This window comes from Colobus angolensis, unplaced genomic scaffold (genome assembly GCF_000951035.1).
Source record: "Colobus angolensis palliatus isolate OR3802 unplaced genomic scaffold, Cang.pa_1.0 Scaffold40, whole genome shotgun sequence".
Taxonomy (NCBI): Eukaryota; Metazoa; Chordata; class Mammalia; order Primates; family Cercopithecidae; genus Colobus; species Colobus angolensis.
The window spans coordinates 5458351-5484774 of NW_012117377.1; the positions used below are offsets into that span (position 1 = coordinate 5458351).

The 26424-nt window shown below is 34.8% G+C and overlaps 1 protein-coding gene across 3 annotated transcripts in view; it reads right to left on the reverse strand.

Annotated features, from left to right (window-relative positions):
- AKT3 (v-akt murine thymoma viral oncogene homolog 3) overlaps nucleotides 1-26424 on the reverse strand; it is a 362354-nt gene that overhangs the window by 48616 nt on the left and 287314 nt on the right. For all 3 annotated transcript variants that reach the window (XM_011955703.1, XM_011955702.1, XM_011955704.1), the window contains 2 exons: nucleotides 19249-19463; nucleotides 11997-12084 (listed from right to left, as the gene is read on the reverse strand). In XM_011955703.1, the coding sequence (XP_011811093.1) occupies nucleotides 11997-12084; nucleotides 19249-19463 (303 nt within the window). The remainder of the gene's footprint in view (nucleotides 1-11996; nucleotides 12085-19248; nucleotides 19464-26424) is intronic.

The window sequence follows — 26424 nt, forward strand, 5'->3', positions numbered from 1 at the left end:
AGGAGTTTGAGGCTGAAGTGAGCTGAATACTCCAGCCTGGGCAACAGAGCAAGACTCTGTCTCCAAAAAAAAAAGGAAAATAATATAGGTTACAAATTTGTATCTTTGTGAAGAAAGGAAGAATATTCGAAAAGGAATAAATAAAAGTAACATAAAATTCCGTTCTTACTATTCTTAATCTAACAGTTTGCTCAAAATAATGATAGCAACAATGTATTTTTTTATTACAGCTCATGGGTAAGTGAAATTTATGACAGCAGTGTTATAAGGGATAGGCAGGAGGATCGGGGAATACTGTTGTATGGCACTTGTACTATCTGTGAAATGTTACGGTGCTATTTAAAAGAGGACTTGAATTAGTTATAAATGTATACTTCAAACTCAAGGGCTGGCAGTTAAAAACAGTTAAAAAAGTACAATTTACTCAATTAATATGCTATGAGAGGGAAAAATGTTGTCTTATACAATGCTCAATTAAACCAGAGAAGGCAGAATAAAAATGGGATACACACACACAAAGAAACAGCAAGGGCAATGAATAAAAAACTGTAAGAAATATGGTAGATATTAATCCAACTGTATCAATCATCATTTTTAATGTCAGCAGTCTAAAGACATCAGCTAAAAGACAGAGACTGTCAGAGTAGATTAAAAAAAGCAAGATCTAACTATATGGTCTACAAGAAACCCACTTTCAAAATAAGGACACTGGCAGATAAAAAGCAAAGGGATGGAAAAAGATAGGCACACACAGTAATTTAAAGAAAGTGGGAGGAGCTATATTAATTTAAGACAAAGTAGGGCAAGGAAAACGATCAGAGATAAAGAGGGGCATTACATAATGGTATCTGGGCCAATTCTCCAAGAGAACATAACAGTTCTTAATGTGTATGTGTCTAGCAACAGAATTAAAATACGTGAGGCAAAACCTGATAGAACTGGAAGGAGAAACAGATGACACTACTATTACAGTTGGACACACCAACATGTCTCCCCAGTCAGTTAAGGATACAACTGAACTAAACAGCACCATCCATCAGCTGGATTTAATATCAACATTTGTGGAATATTTTATCCAAGAAAAGCAGAATACACAACTCTTCTCACACAGAACATTCATCATGATAGACCATGTTCTGGGCCATAAAATGCACCTTTAACAAATTTTAAAAAATCATATAAAAGTATGGTCTCAGACCACAGTGAAATTAAACTGGAAATCAGTAACAGAAAGGTAGCTGGAAAGCTCCAAAATACCTGTAGGCTAAAGAACACATTTTTAAACAATATACATATTAAATAATTCAATAAAACTTAATACTGTTTCTAACTAAATGAAAATAAAACATCAAAATTTGTGAGATACAGTTAAAATAATGCTTAGAGGAAAATGTATAGCATTGAATGCACAAATTAGAAAAGATCTAAAACAAATAATCTAAGCTTTCAGGTTAGAAAACTAGAAAAAGAGCAAATTAAGTCCAAAGTAAGGAGAAGAAAAGATATAATTAAAATTAGAGCAGAAATCAATGAAATTGAGAACAGAAAATCAGTGGAGAAAAACTAACAAAAGCAAAAGCCAGATCTCTATAAATATCAATGAACTGATAAACCTCTAGACATGTTAAATAAGTGTATTTCTATCAGCTCCCTTGCATTAAAATTTTTAATATATTTTAAAAATTTCAATAGCTTTAGGGGTACAGTGGTTTTTAGTCACATGGATGAATTGTATAGTGGTCACCTCTGGGCTTTAGTGTACCTACCACCCCAATAGTGTATGTTGTACCCAACAGGTGACTTTTCATCCCTCACCTCCCTCTTCCATCCTCCCCTCATTCTGAGTCTCCAGTGTCCACTCTACTACTCTGTAGACCTCTGCATACACATAGCTTAGCTCCAACTTCTAAGTGAGAACATGCAGTATTTGATTTTCTGATCCTGAGTTACCTCATTTAGGATAATGGCCTTCAGTTCCATCTAAGTGCTGCAAAATACATTATTTTGTTCTTTTTTATGGCTAGTGATATTCCAAGGTGTGTGTGTGTGTGTGTGTGTGTGTGTGTGTGCATTCCATTTCCTTTATCCACTCATTGGTTGATGAGGACTTAGGTTGATTCCCTATCTTTGCAATTGTGAATTGTGCTGCAATAAACATATGAGTAAATGTATCCTTTTGTATAGAATGACTTCCTTTCCTTTGTGTAGATACCTACTAGTGGAGTTCCTGGATCGAACGGTACATCTACTAGTAGTTCTTTGAGAAATCTCCATACTGTTTTCCATAGAGGTTGTATTAATTTACATTCCCACCAACAGCATGTAATCATTCTACTTTTACTGCGTCTACATTAACATCTATTGTTTTTTGACTTTTTAAAAAGGATCATTCTGAATGGGGTAAAATAGTATCTCATTGTGGTTTTATTTTGTAGTTTCCTGAGGATTTGTAGGGATGTTGAACATTTTTTCCTATGTTTACAGACCACTTGCATATATCTTCTTTTGAGAAATGTGTATTCATGTTGTTTCCCCACTTTTTAATGGAATTATTTGACTTTTTTCTTGCTGACTTGAGTTCCTTATAGATTCTGGGTATTAGTACTTTTTCACAAGTAAAGTTTGCAAATATTTCCTCCCAATTTGTAGGTTGCCTATTTACTTTGTTGATGATTTCTTTTGCTGTGGAGAAGCTTATAAGTTTAATTAAGCCCCATTTATTTATTTTTGTTTTTACTGTATTTGCTTTTGGGGACTTAAGTCACGAATTCTTTGCCTAGGTAAATCTCCGGAAGAATTTTTCACAGGTTTTCTTCTAGAAATTTTTATGGTTTCAGGTCTTATGTCTCCAATTCGTCTTGACTTAATTCTTGCATTTTTAATAGTGTTTGCTTCGTGCATGTATATGCTGTTATTTGGTGCAAACAAATATGTTTCCTCATTTATGCTACAAATGATCTACTTATCACATTTAATATCTGAAATCTACTTAGCCCCAAATTATTATTGTTTACTTTTTGTGTCATTTGATTAAGCTTCTCCTCATTATTTTTTCCAGTTTGCTGTGTAATTTTATTCTAGGTGAGATTTTGTAAGGAAAATCTAGTTCTATTTCCTAACCCAATTTGAAGGCTTTTAAAGCTTTACCTGTATACATTTCATGCCAGAAATAACACTGGTTTTGACAGCTGTTTGTGTTTTTATATCCTAAGTACAATGCTTCATGACCAAAAGAAGACACTGATTAGAAGGTTTAGCCATCAGAATGTCTAGCAGATATTTGGAACACATCTTTGACCCAAAGTTTAAAAGTGGGCCATTATTTGATTGTGATAAGGAAAATATCAAATAGAAACCTATTTTCAGCCTTTTATTTCTCTTCCATTGGTGCATCTGTTCTACTCCTCTGGCCCTGCTTCACTTGTGAAAGCAGTAGCTTACAATCATTAACCTCTGCGTAACTGCCATCAATCACCAAGCTCTTCAGGCTGAATATCTCAACCAGAAAGTAGAAAGTCACGACTCAGGAAAGTCCCACTTCAACTTTGGCGTGATGCTTCACAAATGATCTAGATACACTTTGCAAAAATGTGTCCTCAAACCAACTTCCATTATTGACCATGACTATTTTCCAGCACTCAACCCCAACCTTCCACATTCTCATTGCTTTCCTCCTTCCTGACTTCCCTTTCAAATCTTCTCTTCCCTCTCTCCTATCCATTTCCTTAGCCCTCTCCTCCTTAATCATTTCCACAGCTCTAATTAAACTCTGAATTTCCAGACATACATACTTCCGTTCTCACTCCCAGAAGTTAGTGCTATATTTCTAGCCATTAGACAACGCTATCTGAAATTAATTACCAAAACCAACTATAATCCTCTTCCTTAAACTTTCTCCCAGTATTTTCCCCAGTATTGCTAGACTTAAAATAGGAGTCCTCAATTTCTTTATAATTTCTGTGGAATTCACACTTCCTTTCCCTTCGTTGCCTATGTTCTCCTTCAGTAAGGGCTCTGTCACTTAACACTGTATTACTGCAGTAGTCTCTTAACGAGATTCCCTTTTCCAGACTCTTCTCCCTACGAGACTATTCCAACAAAACTTGAAAAAAAATCCAATTACCGCATGTCATTTCCTTACTTCAGCATCTACAGTTCTGGTAAGTAGATCAAGCAAACATACAAGGTCAACTTTCAAGAAGCCGCACTGTATTCACGGGCCACCTGTCCGCTGTTTACATCCAGATTCTATCCACCACAGATTCCAGTTCCTCCAGTCAGCATATCTTCATGCACTTCTCTTGTTACTACTTTATTTTTTTCTCACATTGTTTTCCCATTCTGAAATGTCACATTTCCTTCATTTCCCAATCCTGTATTCCTTCAAACACATTTTCCCATGAAGGTTTCCAAACCCAGGGAGGTGGAAGTGGAGTTAAAGGAGCCTTATAGTAAAGAAAATCAAGAAAACAATGATAGCAGATAGAAGCATAGTCTATATAAAGGAACGGAGAGTGCTAATAATGGTTAATGTGTAGCATTTTCGACCACTTTAAAATATAATTATCTAAAGCAAAATCTAATTACCATGACCATGTATTGTGGTGTTTAGTAACATATGTGAAGGTAAACTGTAAGAAAATAATAGCCTGAAGAACAGAAGGAGGACACAGAAATACGCTATGGTATGTAAACTGGTTATGACTGAAGGCAGACGAAGTTAAACATGCGTACTGCAAACTCTAGAAACAACCTCCAGACAATAAAACAGACGTACAACGAGACAATAGCAGTGATAAAACGGAACCATAAAATATTCAACAAATCCAAAAGAAGGCAAAGAGAAAAAAAGGAACAAAGAACAAAATAAACAAACAGCAAGATGATATATTTAAACCCAACTATGTCATTAAGTGCATTAAATGAAAATGGGCTACACATTACATTAAGTCATAGTTTCTAACAAATAAGAAAAAATCAAGAATCGACTACATGCTGTCTAAAAGAATATCCACTTAAATATAATTGGCATAGGTTAAAGGTATAATGACGGGAAAAGATACATTACACAAAAGCAAAAGAAAGGTGGAGTACTTATATTAATATCAGATGAAGTAGGTTTCAAAACAAAGATTGCTGCCGTCTATACAGAAGAACATTTCCTAAGGATAAGGAGGTAAAGATGAGTGCAGTGACGTATGCCTGCAATCCCAGCTACTCGAAAGGCTGAGGCAAGAGGACTGCTTGAGCCCAGGAATTCAAATTCAACCTGGACAAAATAGCAAGATCCCATCTCTTAAGAAAAAAAGAAAAAGAAAAAAAAAGATGAGGTAAATTCACCAAGAAAACAATCCTTAATCTAAATATGTATGCAACTAACAATGGGGCTTCAAAATACATGAGGCAAAACCTAAAAGATAAAGTTCACGATTACAGTTGACGATATCAACAATCCTTTTTCAGAAACCAATAGAACAAGTAGGCAGAAAATCAGTAAGAATATAGAAGACATGAACAATACTACTAGCTGTCTTGACCTAATGAACACTAGTAGAACAATTTATGCAATAAAAGCAGAGTACAGCTGACCCTTGAACAACATGAGTTTGAACTGCATAGGCCCACTTACACCCGAATTTTCTTCTGCGTCCACCACCTCTTGAGACAGCCAAGTCCAATCCCTCGTCTTTCTCCTCCTCCTCAGCCTACTGACCATGAAGACAATGAGGAGGAAGACCTTTATGATAATCCACTTCCACTTCATGAATAGTAAATACATTTTGTCTTCCTTATTTTATTAATAATATTCCTTTCCTGTAGCTTACTATATTATAAAAATACAGTATATAATACACATAACATACAAAATATGTGTTAATCAACTGTTCATTAAGGCTTCTGGTCAACAGTAGGCTACTAGTAGTTAAGTTTCTGGGGAGTCAAAAGTTACTGGGTTTTGAGCATGGTGCCCCTAACTCCCGCATTGTTCAAGGGTCAATGTAGAGATTCTTTCAAGTGTATATAGAATATACAGCAAAATAAGTCATTTTCTGGGCCATAAAACAAATCTTCTAAAGTGTAAAACAATTAAAATCATATAAACTATGTTTTCCAACCATAAGAGAATTAAGCTAGGAATCAGTAACAGAAAGATAACGGAAAAAATCCATATATTTGGAAATTATGGAATTACGGAAAATTGGAAATATCTGGAAATTGGAAATTAATCAACACACTTACAAATAACCCTTAAGAAGGAATCACAAGGGGAATCAAAACTCTTTCGAAATAAAAACACAGCACATCAAAATGTGCAAAGCGTGACTGACAGTCCTTAGAGAGAAACTTAACTAGATGACAAACTCCCTGAAAGACACAAAGAGCAAAATCCATCTGAGTAACAACAGATAACCACAGCAGCCCTGCAGTTATTAAATACATTGAATTCACAGTGAAGAACTTACCAACAAAGACAGAACTCCAGGTCGAGGGAGAGCTTCACTGGTAAATCCCACCAAATATTTTGTTAATAAATAATACAAATCCCACAAAAACAATTCTATAAAATCAAAGAGAAAGGAGAAGTACTTCTTCTTTTGCTTTTAAAAAGCAAACATGATCCTGAAGTGAAAATTATACAAAGACATTTTAGGAAAAGCAGATGACATAGTAATATCACTCAGGACTTCAGGATGCAAATATCCTTAGAAATACAATGTACCAATGCTAGCAATATATAATAACACATCATGAACAAGTGGGTTTTTCAACAGGAATGCAAGGTTCACTCAACTTTGGAAAATCAGTGCTAATTCACCATTTTAATAGGACATAAAAGAGAAAAGTCATATGATCATTGCAGTAAGTGCAGAATAAGCTTTAATAAAACTCAATACCCATTCATGATTTTAAAAACTCTCAGTAACCTAGGTCTAGAACTTCCTCAATCTGATAAAGGAGGTGTAAAACACCTATATTAACATCACGTTTTTATAATATATTATATTCAAATAATTCTGGGCTTAGAGAAGACTTACAAAAATATAGTACACATAGTTACCATATACTCTTTACCCACCTTCCTCTAATGTTAGTATCTTACATGGCCATAGTATGAATATCAAAACAAAGAAATTAATATCAGTACAATACTATTAACTAAACTACCAACTTTATTTCGATTTCACCAGTTTTTCTACCAATGCCCCTGCCTAGTCCAGGACCCAACCCAGGATCCCACACTGCAGTTAAGTCATCATGCCACCTTAGTCTCTCCAATCTATGAGAGCTCCATCATCATTCTTTGTCTATCACGAGGTTGACACTTTTGAAGTTATCAGGCCAGGTCCTGCCATGTGAGTTCTTCAGGTTTCCTCATGATTATACTGAGGTTATGCATCTTGGAGGAGAGCACTTCAAAAGTGATGTGCCGTTCTCAGAGCATCTTATCACGGGTTCCATGAAGTCAGTATCTTACTTACTGGTGATGTTAACCGTGATCACTTGGTTAAAACTGTGTTTTCCAGATCTCTCCACTGTAAAGTTAGTCATTTTACCTTTGTAAATGATAAATATTCACAGGGAGATATCTTGAGAGTATGGAAATATCCTCTTTCCTAAACTTTTGCTTAGTAATTTTAGCATTCATAGGTGAATCCTGAATGAGCAGTTTTCATTCTGGAGTTCTAATGGTGATTTTCTACTTTCCTCACCTCTTTTACATTAATTGGAATTTATCTGTAAGAAAGACATGTCCCTCTCAACACTTTATTTATTTAGACAATCAATCACTTATTTATGCAATATAGACTCATGATTACATATTTTATCCTTTGGATCATAAACTAACACTATATATTTTATTACTGAAATTGTTTCAGCTTTTGTCAGAGGACTGTTCAGGTTTGGGTACTTTCTATGTCTTGCTTTTTTTTTTTTTTTTTTTTTTTTTAAGGCTCCCTCTTTACTTTCTGACATCACAAAATTCTCCAGGCTCATCTTTTTTTCATCCCCCATACTAGTGCTGAAATCAGTCACGCCCTCAAGGAGCCTTGATTCCTTTTATTGGAGAATAATATTTAGAAACCCAGATCTGGCTGCTAGATGTGCTCATTAACATCATATTTAATGGTGAAAGGTGCTTTTCTCCCTAAGACTACAAACAAAGTCAGGATGCTCACTCTTACCACTATTCACATTATAATGAGGGTCTTGGCCAATACAGCAAGGCAAAAGAAGAAAGAAAATGCATACAGATTAGAAATGAAGTAAAACTTTATTTACAGAAGATATGATTGTCTGTGCAGAGAATTGTAAGTAATCTACAAAAAAGGTTACTACAACTAATTCTTGCAAGCCTGCAGGAGAAAAGGTCAATATGAAAAAACCAATTGTATTTCTATATAGTGGCAGCAAAACAAAGTGAAAATGAAATTCTAAATATCATTTCCCTTGGAAGACATGAAACACTTAAGGATAAACCTAACAAAATTTGTGTAAGACTTAAACATTGAAAATTACAAAACATTACTGAGAGAAATTAAAGATGACTTAAATAAATGGAGATAAATTGCATTCATGGATCTGAAGACTCATTGTTAAGACGTCAGCTCTCCCTAAATTTATCTACAGATTCAACACAATCTCACACAAAATCTTAGCAGACTGACAGAGTGTAAAATCTATGTAGAAATCTATATAGACATTAATCTAGATAAATTCATGCTATAAAACACCCTGCTAGAGAATCTTAAAGCTTGAAGGTACTTAAAGAATCATATCTTTTGCGTAAGTAAATGACCTGTCCATTTCCACAAAGAAAGCAAGAAGCAAATCCAGGACCAGGATCCAACTTTGTTCTTTCATGTTTTGACACTGTGCTCTTTAGAGTGGAACATCATGCTACTTGTAATTCAGATTACTTCACTTTTTACTTTGCCTAGAAAGAGATTCAGATCTCCTCAACAGATGCCAGAATCTCTAGACGTGCCATCACCTCTTGATGTGCAGCAATAAGTAGAAAAATAGCCAAAAATTATGTGATAATAAATTAACAAGAATAAATTTACCAAAACTTATTAATAAAAATGTAACAATAATCCCTGATCTTAGGAATTAATTGACTTTTACAATAAATTACACATTTTAAAGATATAAGGACTCCATAAAAATGTTTTACTTTATAAATGATTTAGTAATTTACACTGAAACACTGAAATTTTAACTGAATTCATTAAAACAGCTACTAACGTCAGGCTGGTTCTCAAAATTAATTTTGTGTTCATCTGTGATATGATACAAACCCAGACAGACTCAATCACATTTTCCTTTCAGAAAGAAACTGAAATTTAAAAGTGCTGCTATAATAAAGTTGCTCCTTCAAGTATGTATGGGGCTGCAGAGAGCACCAGAGCCTTGGGGGTCACACAGGATGCCGTGAGTAAGCCTGTAGATCGCATCAATCCACGACCAATCTATTGTTTACAGAAACAGTCATTTTTTGGGTGTGCTTCTTTATGCAAGATATTTAACACTTTTGCTCAAATTAAGTGGCACTCATTAAAAAAAAAATTATAACAACTTGAAGGAATTTATCTACATACGTCATCAGAAGTTGTTTTGGCAGCTCCTCCTCCCTGCCAGAGCTGCTGGCTCCCCTAATTCCATTCCCACATGGTAGCTGCTGGCTGTCTATCACCTTTACACTGGGCATGTCTAGCCCAGTGGAGCCGAGATAGGATAGGCCTTGCTTCCTTACCAGTATACTGCTTGGGCTCTCAGAGCTTTCTCCAGGTGGGGCCAAACTCTCATTTAACATGAATAGCTGAACACTGAGATAAGGAAACTTTGTAGCTAATCTTATTGTCCTCACAGGACTAAGGAGGTCCATATTTTGACCTTTCTTTGAATTTACAAGGCCACATTGGTACCCTAACCATCGCCTCTTAAAGAAATGGTTCTTTTCCTCTTCTTTTTTTTGGAGTAAGTCCTCCTAGAAGAGGGTGTCTAGAAGGGATGATATTTAGTTGTAGCTTATTATTAGCTATTTATTAAAAATAAAACCATGCATGATTTCTGGGAGACACAGCAAGCCCTCGTCTCTTCCAGGTTCTTTTGTCGTGTACTGACACGATGAAAACAGTACACAGCTCATTAGGGGCATTCCTATATATGCATGCAAGTCATAAGGAACATCCTCAGTGATACAAAGTGGATGTAAAATTGTCTATAAGAAGATAATAAACATTTAGCACATTTAAGACTGCTCAAATGCTTCTCATCAAAGTTGTGAAGGATTCAGTACTTAACAGGGTACTTTACACATAGAAGAAACTCAAGATATGTGAGTTGAATCGAGTAGAGGTGTCTAACAGGAGGCACCTATTTTAAATTCCTAGTTACAAGAAACAGATAGAAAATCACCATACTCCCAGTGACCAATAACACAATACAGACATGAAGTGCTTGTGTTACTTCCTCCTAATTCATCTAATTCATATGACATAATTCTGTCTTTACCTTAAGGCTTAACAGAGAAGAACACCTGGCACATAACAGACCCAAAATAAATGTTGTTGACTAATAAATGTTTCGGAGAAAAATATGAAATGTTGGAATAAACTGAAATGGATGAACTAAAAATAATTACAGAAAAATCTGGAGTAAATTATTGAATGAAAAATATTTCATAGTAAAAATTTTATATAAGCATCTTAAAATCAAAATATCAAAATCAATGAATGTACTAACAATATCTGAGGTAGTTAAAAAAAAAAAAAAAGCGGGGAGCGGGGGACAGACATAATAATATCCCGTTCTTGAACTTAAGCAAAAATTGCAGTATTTAAAACAAGAAGGGTGGGTACAGTGGTTCACGTAATCCCAGCACTTTGGGAGGCCAAGGAGGGAGGACTGTTTGAGCCCAGGAATTCAATACCATACCGGGCAACATGGCAAAACCTACAAAAAGTACCAAAAAATTAGGCAGGTATGGTGACTCACACCTGCGGTTCGAGTTACTTGGGAGGCTGAGGTGAGAGGTAGAGGCTGCTGAGCTGTGATTGTGCCACTGCACTCCAGCCTGGCCAACAGAGACCTTGCCTCAAAAAATACATAAATAAATAAAAACAAGTAATAAGCAGATCACAATAAAACTAAACATATATAATTAGTAGTGTTTTTTCTTGTTTTGTTTTTTTTTTTGAGATTGGGTCTCACTCTGTCATCGAGGCTGGAGTACAGTGGTGTAATCACAGCTCACTGCAGCCTCAACCTCCTGGGCTCAAGCGATTCTCCTGCCTGTCTTAGCAGCCTCCTCAGGAGTGTGCCACCACGCCCAGCTGATTTTTTTTTTTTTTCTTGTAGAGATGGGGTCTCACTGTGTTGCCCATGCTGGTCTCAAACTCCTGGCCTCAAGTGATCCTCCCACCTAGGCCTTCCAAAGTGCTGGGATTACAGGCATGAGCCACCACGCCTGGCCAGCAGTATTCATTTTGTGGGCAATAAAGTTCTGTTTCAAATGACAGAGAAGTCCAAAATAAGACATTGTGTTTACTACTTCATTAAATATTAAAAACAAATTTCTTTAAATTCCTTTTAAAACAAAGATTTGTATAAATGAATCTGAAGTGTTTACTTTAAAATTAAAGACACAAGGGCAAATTAAAAATTTTTAACTAGTTTTCTTAAAGAAAAAATAACACTGGGTATCTTTTTTAAAATTAAAGAAATAACGAGAGGCAAACTAACAAATTATTATGGGAAAAAATAGAAAAATAAATTCTGTGATCATGTTGAGTAAAATTTCAAGAGGCATTTAGGGAGTCAAAATTATAAGTAAAATTTTGTGCACAGAAGTTCAGTAATCACTTAAATGTCGGTAAAATGGAAAGTATCATTACATCATTAACTTTTAATCACTTAAAATATTTTTGCTATAAATTCATTTTACCAGTGCAGCCAAAATATGTACACACTATGCCATAAAGATATCTTACCTTTTTATCATATACATCTTGCCAGTTTACTCCAGAAAAGAAACTGTGTCTCATAATTTCTTTTGCATCATCTGGTCCTCCACCAAGGCTATGAGAACAGAAATAAAATTGAGTATAAAACATTTACATAAGCTCAAAACGTAACCAAAAAAAAAAAAAAGTTTTGTGAAAGTGTAATTTTCTGCACAATAAATAGTTCTTGGGATAAACAGCTCTAAAAGTAAACAGCTTTTGCTATAAGTTCAATTTTTCCTAATATGCTTATAAGAACTAGCTTCAGAACAGTATAGTATTTGCAAAAGAGCAGAGGCTTTGGAGATAGATCTGGAAGAGGCAACCATCTCTGGCACTTATGAGATGTGTGACAACAGAAAAGAGGCTTAACCTCAGTTTTCCAATCTGCAGAGTGAGGAATAATAATATTTGCCGGTGGGTCACTGCAATGGTTAGAAACAACACAGGAATATGGTGTGGCTGTGTCCCCACCCAAATCTCGTCTTGAACTGCAGCTCCCATAATCCCCATGTGTCATGGGAGGGACCAGGTGGGAGGTCACTGAATCATGGGGGCGGGTCTTTCCCACGCTGTTCTCATGAGAGTCAATAAGTCTCATGAGATCTGACGGTTTTACAAAGGGCAGCTCCCCTGCACGTGCTCTTGGGTGCCACCAGGTAAGATGTGCCTCTGCTCCTCCTTCACCTTCCACCACGATTGTGAGGCCTCCCTAGCCAAGTGGAACTGTGAGTCCAATAAACTCCTTCTTCTTTATAAATTATGCAGTCTCAGGTATTTCTTCATAGCAGTATGAAAATGGATCAATAATAGATAAGGAAATTCTGGTGTTTTCTGGCTTATTCAATTTAATATAGTACATATTACTAAGAATAAAAGAACTAAAAGTGAGAAATAGGAAGAACAGGAGGAGATGAGGGAAAAAGAACAAGAAAAGGAAGAGAAAATAAACCTATATATCTGAATTTAATATAGTAGGCTTTATTTGAACTTGTTCATTATTAGAAATGATACGTACTGGTAAGTGCTTAACAACCAGCTCTCTGTGAGCAATCATGCATTTATACAAATATAATTTTTTTCTTTTTTTTTTTTTTTCAAGGGCCCAGTAGATACCAGGTGCTCAGAGCAGAGCAGCCATTGAGCTACTGGGACCGAACCTTGCCTGACCTAGCCACCACCACACCCCAGACATAAAAATTTAAATTTTACTGATATAAAGAATGCAAAACACAAAATTTACAAAGATCATAGAATATACAATGTTGTGTATTGTAAATTAGTCACCTGATTCTCACAGAAAACTTGTTAATTTTTGTTGTACTCCAAAGCCACTAATGGATGCAACTTACGATTAGTTCCAACATGAATACTGGTTGACATTTTCGTTTATGTTAAAGTCAAAGCTGAAAGTGATACAATGGAGACTTCAGAACTTCACTTGTCAGTTATGTGAGTGACTTCTTTGCTAAATGGTTAATAACTTTGGGACAGTGGAAGAAGACTCACTTTTTGGTGCTATTTACAATGTAACGAATATGGACACAACAAACTTTTAAATTTAATCTGCATTATTAACATTTTCTCTTAAGTCTAAACAATCAACAAGACAGTAAGTCCAGCCCCAACTCATAGTATTTGCCAATTCTGGTGGTATAAATTCTCCCACCGTGGCCAATTTTGAGCTACCAATAAGATGTCACTGAACATGTAGGCAGAAAGAGATGCATCGTAGCAAACCATTATATATTATGTCCATACAGATACAACAGACATAACTAATCTCAAAAATACAGATAACAGTGAAACATAACAAATTAAGGAGTAATGAGTTTTGAGTATTTATGACCTTTGCTTTTCCTATTCTTAACTAGTAAATTTATATAATTTTTAATAATGACCATAATCTACAACCAGCTCACAAAATTGGTGAAAATTTCACACTTGGTTCTTGAAAGCCGGTATATGCTAACTCCAACACACCACTGGGTTGGAAGAAAACCAAGTAGGTCACAGAAAACAAATACAGATGCTCTTAAACTTAACGATGGGTTATGTCTAGATAAACTCACATTTCAACTTAAGATGGGTTTATCTGGATGCAATTCCATCATTAGTTGAGGAGCATACTAAATACGCATCACTTTTGCACCATCATAAAGTCAAAAAATTGTCAAGCCATCACAGGTCGGAAATCATTTATAATTATATAATTCTAATGACTTCTGGTTATTAGATCTAAGAAACACATGACTGGGAAGGACCTAGGACCCTTTGACACATAGTCAAAATGGAAAACAGTCAACTGATACCTGAGTATCTTTAGTGATGATAAATGATTCACACCAGCTGGGTCTCCAACTCCCAGATCCTTATAAAATTCTCTAAATGAACTATACCCCAGAGATGGGACTTTTAGGCTTGATATAATAGAGCTGTCTGATGTTTGTATTTGGAATTTTCAGACTGGTAGTTCTGTATTCAGTGAGAGCTCAGCATTTCAGACCCTGCCCTCTTTTTCATTCTATTTCAGTTGTGTAGGTTTCTTCCCCAGGAGACTGCAAACTCCTTTGAACACAAGGAGAGTGCTGGATTATCCAAAAGGCATTCCAAGCTTGTGCTTAGGGAACCAGAGAAGCAAAAGCACCAAAACACATTTCTGAAAAGCATTTAATATTTTCAAGCATGCATCAGCATAGTCTGCATGAGAAACGTTAAAGCTCCACGGCATTTTCTTATAGTTATGTTATAGCTCATTTCAATACTGTTTTCATTTGAATTGTACTTGAGATGGGAGTTGGAGTGGAGAATCATAATCATTTTGTAAATAAAATGTTTTAATCCAGCTTTAGTTATCCATTTTTGTAACTCCTCAAGTTTTCTAGCAATACTTTGGTTTTGAACATAGCTAGCATTTATTCTATATTTATCAAATACATGTAAAACTAAAATATCAGCTATGAATACTATGCAAAGTCTGAGAATACAATCAGACTTCCATTTAGAAGCTAGGAGAAATTCTTTAACATACTTCCTCAATGTGTGAAACTGTCAAAAATTTCAGTGTCAATGACTCTCTAATATACAATTTAAGACTTCAAAAATAATAACAAAATATGCTTTGAAGTAAGATATTTATGTCTAGAATACTAAACTCCAGTATCAGAACGCCAAACTAAATCCTCAGCTACTATGAATTCCTTTACTATTAGGAACATCACAGAATTCACATTTTCCTAATGTCACTGAATACATGAGGTCATGCTTTTCCTATCAACTCTGCATAGGAAGATAAAGGAGGGGCTAACAGAATGAACATAAAGGATGGAGAGTAAGAAATAAAACCAAAATGATAGTTGACCCTTGGATAGCACTAACAGCAATTCAATAAGACATACCAGAAAAATTCCAGTAGTATTTAAAATAGCTGTGTAGAAAAAATGAAACGTTGTATTATAATGCTATCATTACTTATGTTTCCAAAGACTTTTCAAGATCCTTGTTAGTTTTCTTTTCTTTCTGCCCCTGAAACTGAGGTTCCCTAAGATTCTGTCCTGAGGCCCTCTTCTCCTTATCCACTACTCTCACCACTACTGCCTTGGCTCTAGCTACCTCCCAGATAGAGTTATGGCTCCCAATCCATATAGTCAGTTACTGTGTTTTTTAAAGCATTGATTCTATTATTTCCAGCTGCTCACTTGACATTTCCATCTTGGTTTTATATAGAAGCTTCAGACTCAGTGTACCCAAAGTTATTATCAACATCTACCCCCATCAAGTCTCCTTGGTTTGCATACCCTGTCTGTTAATCACCCTAGCTGGAATCCTCAGAGGGATTCCTGACTCCTCCTACTTCCTCACAGTTTCTAGTTAATCATAACCTCTATCACTTGTGTACTACTGCTTCAGGAAGGATTCCATCTATTATCTGAATAATTCCATAAATATTCTTTTCTAAAAAAAAAAAAAAGACAGAGACTCACTCTATTGCCCTGGCTGGAGTGCAATGGTGTCAACTTGGCTCACTGCAGTCTCGACCTCCTGGGCTCCAGCGATTCTCCCACCTCAGCCTTCCAAGTAGCTGGGACTACAGCATGTGCCACCTCACCCAGCATTTTATTTTTTTTTAACAGAGATGAATCTTGCTATGTTGCCCAGATTGGTCCCTGAACTCCCAACCTCAAGTGATCTTCCTGCCTCAGTCTCCCAAAGTGCTGGGATTACAGGCGTGAGCCACTGTGCCCGGCCCAATAAACACTTTTAACTGCTCTGCCTGGCCCTGGATCCTCACTCATCTAATCTGTCCATGACAAAGCTGCCAGAGTTACCTTTTCATGACAGAAATCTGATTATACTATCCCTTGCTTTAAATACTTAAGCACTATCTCATCCTCTTCTGAATAAAGATTAAATATTTTCTAAGAAACCTAAAATCCTTATAATCTAATATCAGCTTCATTTCCCAATGTTACCCAACTCATATTCTACACTCTAGTCACTGAGCTTCTCAAATGCCATGTTCTTTTGCAATCCTAGCTAAACTCTACATGTAAATTTCTGTGCTTGAGTGCCAATACAAATTTGAACTCCTTTCTGATCTGATTCAGCTCAAGTCCCCTAATCCCCTAGACAAAGCCAATAATTTCAACAGTACTTTGTATGTAGTTTGACCTGAGCATCTGTGAGTATATGTTTTGTGCCCCAGATTATTCTATGAACATCTAGAGCAGAGACTGGTTCATCTCACTCATCCTTGTATCCCCTGTTTTTGCTGCAGCAGTGGAGGGGCTTGACACATCTATTATAAAATAAATTATTAGATCATTGAAAATACTGCATCTTCTCATTAGATCAATAACAACCTCCTGGTGAACAAACAGGAATTATTCTATTAATACACACCAGGCAGCTAACATTCTAAGAATTTGCCTCACATTCATTCAGTAGTTCCTAAGTACTGACTATGTGCTATTCACGGAGTAGGCTGACAAATTAAAAAAAAAGAAAAAACAATGAGACATACACATGAAAACCACAAGTAAATTTTGTTCTGCTAGCCATTTATATAGAGGGCCACAAAGTAAAGGGTGGTCAAAGTTGCCTGCCAGAATAAGAAAAGGATAAGATAAAAATTCACTGCCTTGAATACCAAGCCAAATATTAGACCAAAAAATCAAATAGATAAAAGTCGGCTGGACACAGTGGCCCACGCCTGTAATCCCAGTACTTTGGAAAGCTGAGGTGGGTGGAACACGAGGTCAGGAGATGGAGACCATCCTAGCCAACATGGTGAAACCCCGTCTCTACTTAAATATTTAAAAAAAAAAAAAAAAGCCAGGTGTGGTGGTGTGCACCTGTACTCCCAGCTACTCAGGAGGTCAGGAGGCTGAGGCAGGGGAATTGCTTGAACCCAGGAGGCGGAGGTTGCAGCGGGTCAAGATCGTGCCACTGCACTCCAGCCAGGATGACAGAGCGAGACCCTCTCTCAAAAAAAAAAAAAGAAAAGAAAAAAAAAGATAAAAGTCACTACTCTGTTTAAAGGTTACCTATCACCAGGTGCTGCTCCTTACTTAATTGTAAAAGAATGCTATTAAACGGAACACATTTCAAAACTTGAACTAAGAAATTGTTGCACTGTAAATAAGATACATACGAAATACCAAATAGGCACCAAGAAACTTGATTTCTGCTCTTGGTCTGCATGAATGTTCTGAGAGACCTTGAACAAATCACCTAACCCTCTCTGGGCCTTTGTTTTCAACTCAATGAAATGGAAATGAGAATAGTATCTCCCCTATCCACCCAACAAGGCTACTGAAAAAGCCAGGAAGTTAATATATGTGAAAGTGCTCTGAAAAAGAAAACAAAATCACTTTACACATATAAATAATGTCTCTAGCTAGGATTACAAAATGATTCTTGAATAATTCTTCACAAAGCAAAAAGACAGTATCTCTTTTATTATGTTTGCTTATTTCTGCTGAAGATAAAGCTCCTTATAAGGTTAAAAGCTAGAAGAATGCAATGAAAACCATTTCTAAGATAGACTTAAAAATCCAACTTTTTGGGATTCACTCATTAATCCAGTCAGTATATACACATACATATATATATATGAGCATCAACCATAAATAAAACATTTTCATAAAACCCTATGTGAGGTATTATAAAAGATTCAACAATATGTGAAATCATCTATGCTTCAAATGAGTAGACTCAGAGAAATACTGATATGCATAGATACCTAGATGGGAAGGCAGATATATACATATACAAACACACATATTAAGGGACATTTTGAAAATTAATAGTCATTTCACATGATTTACGAATTTATAAACATGAATGAATGTATAAACATGAATACAAAATACTGTAGTTCACTGAACAAAGCAGCAAGAGCCATAGGATTCTTCAAGTCATAGCCATAGCTACAAACACAGAAATACAAAGTGTGTACAATTTTTTTTGCCATCAACCCTTTCAGCTATGCATAGAAAAGATTATTTTCAAACGACAAAAAAGCACTTAAGGCCGGGGGCGGTGGCTCACGCCTGTAATTCCAGCACTTTGGGAAGCCGAGGCGGGTGAATAACTTGAGGTCAGGAGTTCAAGACCAGCCTGGCCAACTTAGCAAAACCCCATCTCTACTAAAAATACAAAAATTAGCCACGTGTGGTGGGGGTGATTGTAGTTCCAGCTACTCGGGAGGCTGAAGCAGGAGAATCACTTGAACCTGGGAAGCGGAGGGTGCAGTGAGCCAAGATCGCACCACTGCACTCCAGCCTGGGTGGCAGAGTGATACTCCGTCTCAAAAAAAAAAAAAAAAAATGCAATTAGATATGTTAACACAGGCTGCAGATGGGAGGAGAGTATTGAAAAATAGGTCTATTCCTTTTATAAGAAATACAAAGGCCCAGAGACTGAAAGAAAGAAAAGGGATTCTCCTATCCCCACAAGATCAAGTAACAGAGCAATTAAGAAATTTTCACTCATAATATGGATAATGAAACTCTCAAAATCCTTATTTGGTAAATCTGCATAAAAGTTCCAAGTTAGGAAAGAGTCGAGAAAAATTTTTAAATGTTCTATATTATGCAGTTAAAAATAAGTCAGGATCTCAGTGGGAAGATGTCTACACCAAATACATTGCTTCTTGGAGTTAGTTATATTTGAATTAATTTCCATATCTCAATTTTTAACCACATTCATCAGTAATTCTCTGAGCGTCGAGGCTTACCGTTTATTTGGATCCTTTATCAAGAGCCCTGAAAGCAATGATTTTGCATCTGAAGAGAGTGTTCGAGGAAATTTAATGTCTTCCATTAATATTAATTCAAAAAGTTTCTCATGGTCCTGGTTGTAGAAAGGTAACCTCCCACACATCATTTCATACATGACAACCCCTAGGCCCCACCAGTCTACTGCTCGGCCATAGTCATTATCTTCTAACACCTAAAAGTGAAATCAGTAAAAAGATTAATTATTATATGTTAACTTTTAAAGCATTATTCATAAAACATAAGATTTTTATATAAAACTGAATCTTAACTTTCAGAGCCTAGGTAGTCTATTCTGAGATCTTGACATTTAAACTGTGAAGCATCCCACAAAAAACACAAATCACATCAAATATGTGGAAAATTCAATATATATCCAGAAATGGCCAGTGTACAAAAAAAGGGGCAGGTCGTACAAAAAAAAATCCCAAGTACATGAATATACATAAGGATCAAATGAAAAGCGTTAGCTAGCATATTTACATATTTTTTCTTAGGCCTAGTGACTTTTTCATTCTGGTTCCACCCATGTGGACTTTAAGTAACAACTCAGAGCTAGGGTGCCCTGATTATAGAGCATATAACATGCACTACACATTCTTGCTTTAAGAAGAACTAAGTAATACAAATTAAACAGTGAAAGACAGTAGTAAACAAAGGCAATGTAATGGAGAAGTCTACAGGGCAAGACAATCATTAAGTCTGAAAACCTTTGGAGGTCCCTATATGTTTCAACTCTTTCTGGAACTATTTAATTGACAAAATGAATATAATAGCTTATGGTATGAGCTGTAATAAACTTTAATAGCCACAACTTTGTACCTCACAACAAAAATTTCTGTTACAGCAAAAAAGTGGACTTAATATCTGTGTGGTATATGTTCTTAAATTTTTCCCAAAATATATTACATGCAAAATAAATTTAGTTAGAAATGATATAAAAGTATCCGTTTGCCTATGTTGGAGCAACCTGTTCAAATGGGAACATGGTAACTTACCATTTGCCCCAGGAAAAATTTGGTTTTATCTTTTTATCAGATTTGTTCTTCATCCAATGGAATATTCCTCATCCATATGCAACTTTGAATATTTTATTTTAAAACTATATTTGATAATCTTAAAGCTTACTTTATTTGATCCTCTCAGCTTTGGAAAACCAGATCAGGAAAACCACATATATGAATTTATCAATTTAAAAACACTTATAACCGATTACAAAAGAGAACAGTTTTGATAAGGACAAAGTAGTACTTGTGTTCCAAACTTCCTTAGTTCAAATTAAATATTTTCTGGAAGATTACTCTTACATGACTTTTATTTAAAATTTATCAATAATCTCACAGAATTACAGGTGATATTTTTGACAGTTACATTATGATTACCTAGAAAGGCACTTTGGTAGGGTATTTAAAGACAAAGGATATAATTTATAAGAAAAAATATGTTACTTAAAAGATCTATTCAGTAAGCATTTCTATTATGAAAAGATTTTTAATTCAGTTGTATCAATGTTTGTTCTACGGCTAAAAAACTGAAAACTTCACTGGTAGGATATGAACACAAGTTTAGATCCTATGCTTTTCTAGAAATGTTTTGTAAATCACTAACTAACAAAAACATTTTCTGGAAGAACAACAAATTCTAGTTTTCATCATTAGCCCAAAGAATGTCATATTTTACTTGTTTGAAATGAGTAATCTGAGAACAAATAGAAAACAAAAAAATAACCTGAAAAAGGAGAAGAAATTCTACTTACATATTTACGTTAAAGAAAATGCTGCATATATTATTTTAAAATACCAGTGACTTCTGATGATTCAAGGATCTATCTCATGGCCAATTAGTAGACTGCACTGTTTGTGGGCCTTTATCTAACTGACACAAGATTTTAACTAATAACGACAAAAAAATTTAAATGTAAGTAACCTTTAACTGCATTCCTACAACACCAACAAAACAGTGGCATATACGGAAAGGAGCCAAATGTGGTTTTTAACCTCTTTTTTCATAAAACCATAAAAAGCATAAAAGCTGGATTAACTGCCTCCCGAACCCACATTTCACCAGCCGGGTTCTCATCCCCAGCTGGCAAAACTGGCAATCCTTTATTTTTGTTTAAATACGTGGTTTGCAGCCAGAAGGGAAAGTGAGTACATAAAAAAGGGGGTTTTTATTTTTGAAGAGAAATAAGCAACTGAAAAATAAAATTGCATTGTAAAAAAATCTGTTTGATAAAATAAAATACATTTTATTTAGCTTTGTAAAATGAATATTGATTCTTAAAATAAGTGATTTTGCCTCTGAACATACGTGCTTTAATTGATCTACAGATACATAATGCTATAATTAGAACTGTTTGCCGTATCACTTTGTATTGAACAAAACTGAAGTAACGTATTGTCTTCCTGACATGTAAACTTAAGCAATGCTGAGGAGAAAACACCCTAACAACTAAAATCCCTCTTTACCTAAGAGATTTCACTATCAATTAGAAAGATTTTTGTCCAAATCCTATCTCCAAACAGCTATAAGATGAAACATATATAAATAAAAATAATTACACTATCTTACATGTGGATATATATGTTCCCACTATTCAAACAATATCCTTTCTCTTTCCTGAGTCTACATTATTTCAAAACACAATACTTTTAAATACTCTGGAAATCCCACAGTCAAATTAACCAATTTGAATCCAATAACCTCTTTCAGATTATTTTAAGAAGACAATTTTTCTCCCTCTACTCAAAGCACTTATTATTCTATAAATACATAATTTTAACTTAAGGATTGCAAAGTCTTTCTGGTTACCTCTGAGAATTTTTTTTTCTAGCTAAAAGGCTAATTTATTTCATGGTTATTGTGAGGGCTGGCTGAAAGGTATGATAAACAGCGGTATAACGGACAGGTACAACAATGGTAGAGCATACTTCAACTTCATTAAAAGGTAATTTCTCATATAATTTGGATATAAATACAGATCAAAATATGCTCCTGAAAAAATCCAATGAAAGATTTATCTTGAAGAAATAAACTTGCGTCTCTTTTCCATAAAACCAATGTTACTGACTTTTAAATGAAACCCAAACTTTAAATAGGAAAGCAGACATTTGGTATTTCCTCTCCCCCTACAGTCCTTTATAACCACAGATGTAGTTGTACTTTATACCTACCTTCAACATAAATGCCCAAACAGAGACGAAAGAGGGGATTTGGAACATTAAAAAAAATGTAATTGTTAAAGACTGATGAGAGGTCACATCAAATGAAAACTCAAACAGAGCACAAACTCTCGAAAATAAGGCTTTATTTCTAATAGGAGCCAGAAATTGCTTTACTTTCTGATATGATAAAACCTAAGACTCAAGGAGGTTACAGCAGATACAAACTAACATTAAACACCCTGGAAATATCTGAGCAAGATTTGATGAAGACACTTACATGTATTAAACAGCCAGGTGAGTTAATAACAATTCAAGAACTAATATGTTTTAATTTCAAAGAATGATATTGAATGAGAAACTATATATTTTTAAATGATACTATCAATTCAAGTTACCAAGGTAAATATTTATTTGGCTAATGGGCCTTTTAAAACAAAACCTATTCATTCCAATATTCTTTTACCAGGAGGATTTACTAGGAGGTTAAAGGAACCTGTGCCTTCAGCCTACCCACCAGGCCACACAATGCACCCAAGGCAAGCAATTATAAGGAGGCTATGTATGCCCTGGGGTGGCTTACTGCTCAATCAATAATCCTGACAGAACAGATGGGGGAAAAAATTAAACATCTAAACAAACTGTCTGCACACCTATGTTGTGAAAGTAAACTGCGAACTTGGATGAACCAATTTACACTAATTCAAAAAAAAAAGTTTTTTCCAGTGGTCTTACATTTCAGGTAACTGACAGATGTGTGTTTTATACCTAAACATACATCTATATCATTTATCATTTATGGGAGCCCTTCATATATTCTTAACATCGCAGGTATGGGCTAAGGAGAAAAGACCTACAAATCTTCTTATTCAGATTTTAAAGTAAACTGCAGCTTCAGGAAAAGTATCCATTTCAATACATAACATTATAAATTCTACAGTTGCTTGGTATTTTCTTCATAAATACATATTTTATAGCTATTTCTCAACTGCTTTCATAATTGTAAGTGACAGCAACTGTCAATGCCATTTGCTATGAATTATATGAAGGCTGTACGCTTTATGGCCACCTCTCCCAGCACACACAAATACTTGTACACGGTTAACATCGTGCTTTCAAAAGCAAACTCTGGCTAGCGCAGGAAAAATCCTTCGACAAGAGAAAGGCTAAATGGATACAATAATGATGATTAGATCATACTTACACACATCTTCCAAGAGATTTCTATACTTCTTTTTTATTCTGAAGCAATAGACATTATGGGATTCCAAGAAACTGAGCCTTTATAACCCAAGTAACAATAGCCATTGTAAAATACGATAGGTAATCACTAGTGTTCCCAGTTAGGGTTAGTTTTGTATATGTTCTCATGGTACAGAGAATTTAAAATTAAACTTTGTGCTTAAACTAGAATCATACCAAAGTACTGAATGCAAATATTCTGTTAAAGCCAAAAGACCATATAACATTGAAAAGAAGTTAGGGCGAAAAATAGCTACTTTAAGAACTGACAGACCTCTAAGTAAGTACAAGATGCCACTTATAAACATTGAGAGGCGTTAATTCCACTTTAGTTCATATTTAAACAATGTCTAATTATGAGATAAAATGGAATGGCTTGTAATATTACCCAGAAAATCATATAAAATAGCAACATACTATAGAAAGAAATTAAATATATTCAACTAAACAGTAAGCCAACTCATATGAGAGTTAGAAGTTCTTAAATATGAATTCTATCTATAGAGCAGACAACTTCTATCTGAACTCATCCCTCTACTCCTTTAATGTTCCCTTTAATCATGGTGATGAGATCTTTTCTGAATTACCAGGAATATTAAGGTTTTCAAAATTACCCCAGGTGGATAGATATCATATGAATTATTAATAGGTAAATAAAATGCTAGGGTTGGCCACAATTTTAGAAAGGCTACTAAAACAACTCTTTCTTTTCACAGAAAGCATAGAGATTCTAAGACTAGTTTTACAATCTGCTGGAATATAGTAGAACTTTGTGCAAAGACTAATCAGAATGTAACTACATGTGCTACTATTTTTACCTACAGATTAAATGTGCAAACATATGTAACTTTAGCCTCATTCATTTCTCTTCAGATCTCCTAAAAACAATATTGGCAGCACCCAAAAAATGACATATTTTACATTTATTCTTTGTTGGATTTAAAATAAAGAAAATTCTATTTAATACATTTCGAGCAAGTTAGCTTCTAACTATTTCCCACACCTGTAACACTAGTCCACGCCCTGGCACCTCCTTTACTACCTTTTCTGGAAGTTAATATACATCTTTGATTTTTAATTTATATAGAATTTAATCTCCATTTGTACTATGACCTAACACAATGACTTTGAGCAAATCTTTGTATCAAAATAGTTATCAAAATATTCTCATCTATTTCAGCTATTTTAAAAATGTTACATTATGTTACATTATATGTAAGATATTAAAGACAGTAGGTTTCAAAGAAAAAAATCAGGAAAATTAGAGCAAGTGAAATGTTTTCTAAGAATGGAAATCTAAAAAACTAAAAAGAATGCATCAAATACTGCTTCAGTAACTGGAGAAACAAATCATTTTACATTCAGATGAAATAAAATTATATACATTTTTTTCTCAATAGCAACCACAGCTAGATATTATATATTTCCCAACAATCAAGTCATTTTTTGCAATTTGTTAGTTCTAACTCGATTATCAAATAATTTTTATTTTTACACTATTACAGAAGTGCATTTCTCTAGGTTTCCAAACCACCTTATTCAACCTTCCCCATCTGTCACCATCTGCTTCTTTTTAGCATGTACTTTTTGTGTGATCACATAAGCATGTGAAAAATAACTAACATTCAGATGATTATCTGCTGGTACATTTGAGGACTGGGCATAATAAAAGTGAACTGCCAAAACGCACTTAACACTTTTAATTTTGTTGGGTCTTGCATGTAAGCTACATTTGATTTTCAAACTGTTTTACAGTTGGAAAGTTGATCAGGTACTGCTAACTCAAGAGCAAAGCTGAGACTCTAAATAATTAGCACTGCATAAAATGGTTTGGATTCAATAGGAGCCAAATCAAATAATAAAATTTAACAGTAAGAGTTTATATGTGATTTCTAATTTCTTTTATAATTTCTAGGTGTGAAAATACAGCACAGATTATAAAAACAAAATCCCCTCAAGATACCATAAGATTCATAATTTACTATAAGTTTATTTCCTTCTAATGTACAAAAGAGCAAAGGTACATTCATTTAAAGCTACACATGCAAATGTAGTTTTCAGGACATAGCACACTAAATGCATAGTGCATATGCCAGCTAGAACTGAACCTCTGTAACCTGTTAAAAACACAAAACAAAACAAAAACTAGCCTTTTCTACATTAACAGTATTGTTAAATGCTTCCCAAGTTGGAAAACTGCATTGTAAGCTGCATCCTTCTTCAAAAGAGATAAGAGAACAATACCTTAAAAATCTTTTTTCCAACAAATGGCACATTTATAGTGTAAGTTTTCTGTTTTCCTCATTTGCCACAAGAAACAAATTAAGTTCACTTAAAACCTAAGTTTATTTTAAAACCTGCCATGTATCTGACATTGAACATTTAATAAACTGGCTTTAAACTGATTTTTAACAGTCTTTGTGAAGTATCTTCAAAATACCCTTCACCCGTCTTTATACCAGATTAAAACAACATAAAAGGTGAAGGAACACTATTGCTAGGTGAAGTATAGGTTGCAGCAAGATTCCTACATAACGTGTAAACAAATCTTCTGTAAAGACAGAAGGGAAGATGTTGACAGTGAGTCATTCACAAGAGAAGCAGTAGTCAAGAATGTATTAAAGATTTGATACACAACTACTACTTCTAGTACTGTCACAAAAAGCCCAGCATTAATAATGGTAATGTACTAGAAATTTCAAGGTCCAAAAAAGGTGAGAGACACCATCTGAG